This window comes from Emys orbicularis, chromosome 13, assembly GCF_028017835.1.
Source record: "Emys orbicularis isolate rEmyOrb1 chromosome 13, rEmyOrb1.hap1, whole genome shotgun sequence".
Lineage (NCBI taxonomy): Eukaryota > Metazoa > Chordata > Testudines > Emydidae > Emys > Emys orbicularis.
The window spans coordinates 12102565-12109918 of NC_088695.1; the positions used below are offsets into that span (position 1 = coordinate 12102565).

Genomic DNA, 7354 nt, shown 5'->3' on the forward strand with positions numbered 1-7354 from the left:
GCACTGCCAGAGCCGATGTCAGTGTGTTGTGGCCAGGATCCCCACTGACTAAGCAGCGGGTCTTCTGCTGCTGCTAGGGCCCCGGGCTGGGACGCAGTGGAGTGGGAGGGCCTGCGTCCCCCCTGCCACCCAACCTGTGGGTGGCAGTCTCCCCCTCTCCTATGCCGTTTGAGGCTTGGGCCTACTGGTGTCGCTCAGCCCTGACTGAGGGCCTGAGCCCCTGACTCAGCGTTTGTTGCCCCGCCCTGACCTAGGGCCCGGGATTAATACCTTGTACTATTGTTGCTCAGTCCTGACTGAGGGCCCGGGCTTAATACTTGGTACTCGTTTGGTGCTCAGTCCTGACTGAGGGCCTGAGCTCCAGACTTAGACTTATTGCCTGCCCTGAGCAGGGCCGGGCTTACCGTGTTCTTCCAGTTACAGCAAGAGTTGCCAAGGGAGACCTCACGGCCGGACGAGTTTCCCAAGCTCACCGGTGTGTAGTGAGCCGGTGTGGCTACCCGCCGCCCCGGAGAGGGTCGAGCCCCGGCAAACTCTTGTACAGACCCTTTAAGGCTTTAGCTGTCAATTAAGTCAGATAGCTAGAGCCAGTCAGAGAAAAAAATCAGTGCAAAGCTTTGACTTTGAATCAGATACCCAAAATCAGGATTTGGCAACGAAACATGTATTTGTTTTTAGCAAAATACTAGTGTTAAGTGAAGATGTTACGTTGCCAACAAAAAAAATGTGAGGTTTTCAGTTTAAAAAAAAATTGTTTCAAGTATAGCAGAAACTTTCCCTGGACATTTTTGTTTAGTTTTAAATCCCATTTTAAAAACAAAAATGGGCAGAAAACCTCCGACTGCCCCTAACTGGAAATTGAGCTTTAAACAAAGTTGGGAAACATTATTCTTATATTTAATGATAAAGCCATTTCAAACCTGTCTGTTCTATTGCAACCGTGTTTATTTCTGTCTCAAAGAAATAGTTATGGGAAGATTAAAAAAACAGTATAGCAGCAAAGCCTGCAGATTGTGTTTTATAGAAACTGACACCTGTAAACTCAGAATCAGCGTTGCACCAGCCACCTGAAGCCTGTATATCTCAACCCTGCCCAAGGACACAGAGGAAATGAAGGGGGACAGAATCAAGACCTCCTGCTCTATCCCCATATCCTCTGTCCCACACTGCTGCCAACTGAACACCAATGCTGTAAACAGGTGTACAAAACATACACATAGTAAAACACAGGCCCTCCCTAACTGAGATCACAGTCCTAGTAGGCAAGGCAGAGAAAAGGGGGGAGAGGAAACAGAGGCAACTTGCCCAAGATTATCCAGAAGGTCAGTGGCAGAGACAAGAACATAACCCAGGTCTCCTGATTTCCACTGACCTGCAAAGCACAGACATGAAGGTAGAGAGGGAAACGATAAACCATAGCAGTAGCAGAGGGATGCTCCTAGCCCATTATACACAGAGATACAGGTGCAGCAGGTATCAGGGGCCATGAATCAATCTGTAAGCAGGTAGCAGGCCATCTCTGCACAGAACTCGGTGTGGAATCATCACAGACGAGCTGGTGCTCAGGGCGCTGGGTATGTCAGTGTCGTGTTTCCCTGGGAAGAGGGGATCAGGCTGTGCCGCTGGTTTAGAAGTTTAGTTTCCTGTCCAAGTTGTTTGTCCAAAGGAGAAATGACTGGAAGGGACCTGGGTCACCGAGTCCAATCGCCTGTTCTCACTGGCAACCCAGTCATATAATCCCCACCCTAAACCTACACAGCTCTGTGTTAACACCAGTTAGGTTGTTTGTCCACAACGGCTCCTATTGGGAGGCTGTTCTAGATTGTCCCTCCTCTGATGGGGACAAACTTTCTTCTCATTTCCAAGCTGAATTTACTCCTGGACAATTTATCCCCATTCCTTCTTGTGCCAACATTGTCCTTTCGCATCAATAGCTCTTCTCCCTCCCTGGTGTTTACCCCCTCGATGTATTTATAGAGATATTCATAACCCCTCTCAGCCTAACCCTCTCAGCATTATGCTGGGTTAAATTACCCAAACTCTTTTAGGCTACATCCACTCAGCAAGCTAGGGCTGTGATTCACCAGCTTCCATACATGTACTCGTGTGCTAGCTTGGTGAGCATAAATAGCAGTATACCTGCACTAGCCATACTGAGTATAAACCCACCTGAACCCTGGGGCTATATACTCAGCACAGTTTCCCCTCCTGCTATGGCTATACTACTTCTCAGACTTGTGCTAACCATCCTCGAGCTATTGCAAGTAGTGTATGTGATCTGGGAATCACTCCCCTGGCTCGTAGTGTAGATGTAGCCTTACTCTTCTTTCCTAAACTAGCTCTCCATTGTTGCAATAGGATGACCATCATTCCTAAGATTGTTGGGTTTGGGTTGTAACTTGTTTCATATTTACACTGTGTTTTATCAAACCTCATCTTGGACCAGCTCCTCAGATGGAGGAAACGGACGCCATCCGTTAACTGTAAGGGAGCTGTGGCAATTTACACTGGTGTGACAATGCTCTTCACTAGTGGTATGATTGTCAGAGGTGAGGACGTAGGAGGACTCTAGCCTGACCCTTGCCCTTTCCGTTCCTTCCACAGGCAGTCCATGATTACTGAGAAAGAAAATGTCCAACCGAACCACTGTGACCGAATTCCTTCTCCTGGGATTCTCTGAGGTTCGGGAGCTGCAGATTTTACACTCGGTGGTGTTTCTAGGGATTTACCTGGCAGCCCTAATGGGAAATCTCCTTGTTCTCATCCTTGTAGCGGTCGACTACCACCTTTACACCCCCATGTACTTCTTCCTGATGAATTTGTCCATACTAGACCTCGGATCCATCTCCGTCACTGTCCCCAAGTTCATGGCCAACTCCGTATTGAACACCAGATTGATTTCTTATTCTGGGTGCATTGCCCAAGTCTTTATCTTCATTTTCTTCACTGTGGCTGACTTTGCTTTTCTCACCATCATGGAGTACGACCGATACGTCGCCATCTGCCAACCACTGCATTATGACACTATAATGAACAGGGGAGCTTGTGTCCAAATGGCAGCCAGTGCCTGGATCAGTGGAATTCCCGTTTCTACTATGCAGACTAGGAACATATTTGCATTACCTTTTTGTGGCGGCAACAAGGTGAATCAGTTCTTCTGTGAAATCCCCCAGCTGCTCAAGATCGCCTGCTCTGACTCATACCTCGGTGAAGTTATTATTTCTTTTCTCTTATTCTTAGGCTTAAGCTGCTTTGCTTTTATAATGGTGTCATATGTTCAGATCTTCAAAACAGGGCTGAGAATCCCTTCTGAGCATTTCCTTGTTAGAAGCATGAGTTTAGCTGAACTTGACCTTCTGGACAGGCGTGAGCTGTCACTGGAAAACCTTAACTCTGTGTTAATTAAGTTTTTTGCCATTTTATTTCCTAGTTTTTTAACTGGAAGTAAGCTTCTTCGTCAGAGTTAGTGGTCATTGTGGCAGCTGTAGGTGGCCATGGATATGTCTTTGGTGCCTGGGAGCAGGGGGGGGCAGTGACAGCGGGACTTGTCAGTGCTAGCTGCCATGCCCCCTGCTTAGGGCCCTGAACACAAGTGCTTAATTAGCTCACTTATGAGGCATATTAAGCCCGGATGCAGCAGTCAGTGGTGTCGCACCTGCATCTCCCCATCACCACCACCTCCTCCACCCAAAGTTATGTTTCCTAAATACATTTTTTGAAAGCTGCATTTTCTACTTTGGTACAATAATGTTTACAAAACTTTGGGGCGGGGTGTGGGGTGGAAAATTGCTGGTGCCCATCTTTGGCAGGGAGAAAGGGTCACTGAAACACACACACTTTACCACAAAGGCTACCACAATCCAGCCTCAAGTTCCTACCCCAATTTTCACACCTGGGCTCTCCTCCCATCCCTCCTACTGTCCCCATCCCACACAACTAACCCCCTAACAAAGGCTCTCCTCAATCTCCCTGCTACTGCCCACTCCCAACACACTTTCACCCCAGGGCTGTCACCTCCCTCTCTTCTACTACCCCCTTCTACACACACACACACACACACACACACACACACACACACACACACACACACTGAGCCAACCACCACCTTCAACCCAGACTCTCCCCTCCCTCCCTCCCTCTGCCCCCTGCCACACCAACCCCCACCTTAACACCCTGCTTCTCCTACACCCCCCACACGGAGTCACCGCCAGCTCCCCCATCCCACACAGACTTGCCCCACAACTGCCCCTTTCCCCCAAAACTGGGCTGCACCCCCTCCCCTCCCTGGAATGCAGGGAGGTAGTTTCTGAGCATTCCCACTGGCAGGGGGCATGGCAGCTAGCACTGACAAGTCCCCCTGTCACTGCCCCCCCTGCTCCCAGGCACCACAGACAATCCGTGTGTGAGCGGGTGCTGAGGAGGTGTGAGGGGAGTGCAGGGTCAGGGCAGGGCCAGGGGCCCAGGGGGCTGGGGGGGTGCAGGGGTTAGGGTGGGCAGGGGGTTGCAGGGGTTAAGGTGGGCAGGGGGCTGGGGGGTGGGCTGGGGTCAGGGGGTGCTCACGCAGGGGGCTGGAGGGGGTATGCCCCAATTCCAGCCCCTTCCCCAAGGCCTCACCCCAGCTCATCTTCTCCTCTCCGGAGTGGCGTGCTGCGGCTCGCTCCTCCTTGCCCCCCTCCTGCCTGCAAGACTGATCCAACTGACCAGCGGGGGGGAGGGGGAGGAGGAATGTAGTACGCTGGGGAAAGAGTCGGGGGAGAGGCCTCATCCCCACCTCTTCTTCTCCTCCTCCCCCCTGGACTCGGAGCAGCATGCTGCGGCTCCCTCCTCCCTCCGGCAAGACGTACGTAGCACACTGGGGAAAGGGGCGGGGCAGGAGCCAGGCTGCAGGCAGAGGCTGCCACGGAGCCGCAGCAGCCCGCAGCACCAAGTTCTGATCCCCCAGGAGAGAGCGGGGGGGGCGGAGGAGAGCGCACTAGGGCCCCTTTTGACCGTGGGCCCGGTGCCATGGCGCCGTTATAAATCCGGTATTGCTGAGCACAGGTGTTCCTGCACTCTCAGCTTTTAACCCCTCAGGGGAATGGACAATGGACCAACTTCATATGTTGGACAGAAAGTAGCCTAAGAAAGATAAGCATAGGTGAGAAAAGGGGAGTGGATGTGAGCTTTCTTGGTTCTTAGATGTTTTGGCTGGTTGTGAGAAGGGCAAATTGTCAACACAGGCTGGGAGGCTCACTGCGGCCAGCTGTTTAGACATATCCTTAGAGGTGTTTTTGAAAAATCTGTCCTGTACTGCCATTTTTCCCAATGGTTCTACACAGCATAAATCGTCGTCTACATGGTGCCATCAGACAACCCTTCAATAGAGGTCAACAAATTCTTTTCTCTCTTTTACTTGGTCTAATTCCAATGGTTAAATCCCTTATATATACTCTGAGAAACAAAGACGTGAATGAGGCCATGAGGAAATCCATCAGCAAATGGGCTACCACCAATGGAAATCTGACTCTCCCAAACTATGTCTTTAAGTTGCAATAAGACAGTGATATGGGTTGGTGTTGTCAAAGGTGCTTAAGGGAATTAGATGGCCTTTCAAAAATCCCAGAACTTCCGGAAGGACGCCATGAAGCCCACATCCTCCAGCTAGCTGTTATTAAAGTGCCAGTAGGCTGGCCCTGGCCTCTCCACGCTGAGAGCGGCTGTCACGGTCACCAGATGGTGATCTGACAATGGGGCCAGCCGGATGCTGGAGAAGTGGACCCATGAAAGTTGACAGTGTGATAGTAAATGCGGTCCAACCAGGAGTGGTGCGACCAATGAGTCTCCACCTGGACAAAAGTGAATGTTGACACCTCGTCTGGGTGGTGGTCGTGCCAGTCGACAATCTCCCGGAGGATGTCCACAGCGGCTGGACACCGTTCAGTCCCCAAGCAGTCCCACTTCTCAAGGATGGTGTTAAAGTCCCCACCCAGGACCAGGCACTCAAGAGGATCCAATGAGCCGAGGAAGTCTGACGGCTGTTGAAAAAAATCACAGCTTGTACCTGAGAAAGCATAATGGGTTTGAAAAGTCTGAAGAAAGACTTGCCTCCTCATACAGCTGTTATTTATGACAATATCGGCACATTTGTTTCTGCTATATTGGCCTACCTAATAATTTCAAATTATTATTTATAAGCCAGGTATGAATGAGCTCTCCCCTGACAAATCACGTAAGTATTAAATGTGGGGGTCATGAAATGTTTTATCCTTATTGTATGAGTAAAGGGCAGCATAACTGTATGTAGCCCGCCTGAATGAGGGAGTCTCCCTCAGTGCTTAATTTGTGCTAGGGCTTGCCAGGGCTGAGCTCCAGCACCTCTAGGCTCAGCAGTTCATAGCCCTGGGACCTCTGGGCTTGTCACATCAGTTATGAAAGTAACAAACTTGTTTGTGCCCCAGCACCTATTTCATTACAAATTAAGTACTGGTAACCCTCAACTGAACTGCACTCAATAAGCAGGAGGTTTGCATGCCATATTCTAGTGAAGAGCGAGAGAGGGTGAGGCACAGGTGTTTTGCTTGGTGGTGTGGACTCTGCCTAAGAGTCACAGGCACCATTTGACCTGCCTCTCTCTCCTGTTTAGAGATAGAGCTGATTAGGCTCCATAGAGAGTCTTTTGGTTTGTTACGTGACTGCTAGAGCTGAAATCACTGATAATTAGGTCTAAGTGCTTAGTCCTGCTGTGGGACAGTGTGTCTGTGGAAAAGACAGCCCAGCCTGCGCTAGAATCATAGAATATTAGGATTGGAAGAGACCTCACGAGGTCATCTAGTTCAATCCCCTTCTCAAAGCAGGAACAACACCAACTAAATCATCCCAGCCAAAGCTTTGTCAAGCCGGGCCTTACAAACCTCTAATGATGGAGATTCCACCACCTCCCTAGGTAACCCATTCCAGTGCTTCATCACCCTCCTAGTTTTTCCTAATATCCAACCTAGACCTCCCTCACTGCAACTTGAGACTATTGCTTCTTGTTCTGTCATCTGCCACCACTGAGAACAGCCGAGCTCCATCCTCTATGGAATCCCTCTTCAGGTAGTTGAAGGCTGCTATCAAATACCCCCTCACTCTTCTGTTCTGCAGACTAAATAACCCCAGTTCCCTCAGCCTCTCCTAGTAAGTCATGTGCCCCAACCCCCTAATCATTTTAGTTGCCTTCAGCTGGACTCTCTCCAATTTGTCCACATCCCTTCTGTAGTGGGGGGACCAAAACTGGACACAATACTCCAGATGTGGCCTCACCAATGCCGAATAGATGGGAATAATCACTTCCCTCGATCTGCCTTCAATGCTCCTACAAAAACAGCCCAATATG

The 7354-nt window shown here is 50.0% G+C and overlaps 1 protein-coding gene across 1 annotated transcript; it reads left to right on the forward strand.

Annotated features, from left to right (window-relative positions):
- Window positions 1–2630: 2630 nt before the first annotated feature.
- Window positions 2631–5996, forward strand: LOC135887421 (olfactory receptor 14A16-like). Its single transcript, XM_065415187.1, has 2 exons — window positions 2631–3207; window positions 5875–5996. The coding sequence occupies exons 1-2, from the start codon at window positions 2631–2633 to the stop codon at window positions 5994–5996; spliced, it is 699 nt and encodes a 232-aa protein (XP_065271259.1).
- The last annotated feature ends 1358 nt before the right edge of the window (window positions 5997–7354 follow it).

Excerpts from the sequence above, each read along its gene's own strand:
- LOC135887421 (XM_065415187.1), top strand. The coding sequence starts at position 2,631 with ATGTCCAACCGAACCACTGTGACCGAATTCCTTCTCCTGGGATTCTCT. Across the intron at positions 3,208-5,874 it reads CTGCTCTGACTCATACCTCG|TCGACAATCTCCCGGAGGAT; the intron begins GTGAAGTTATTA and ends TGGTCGTGCCAG.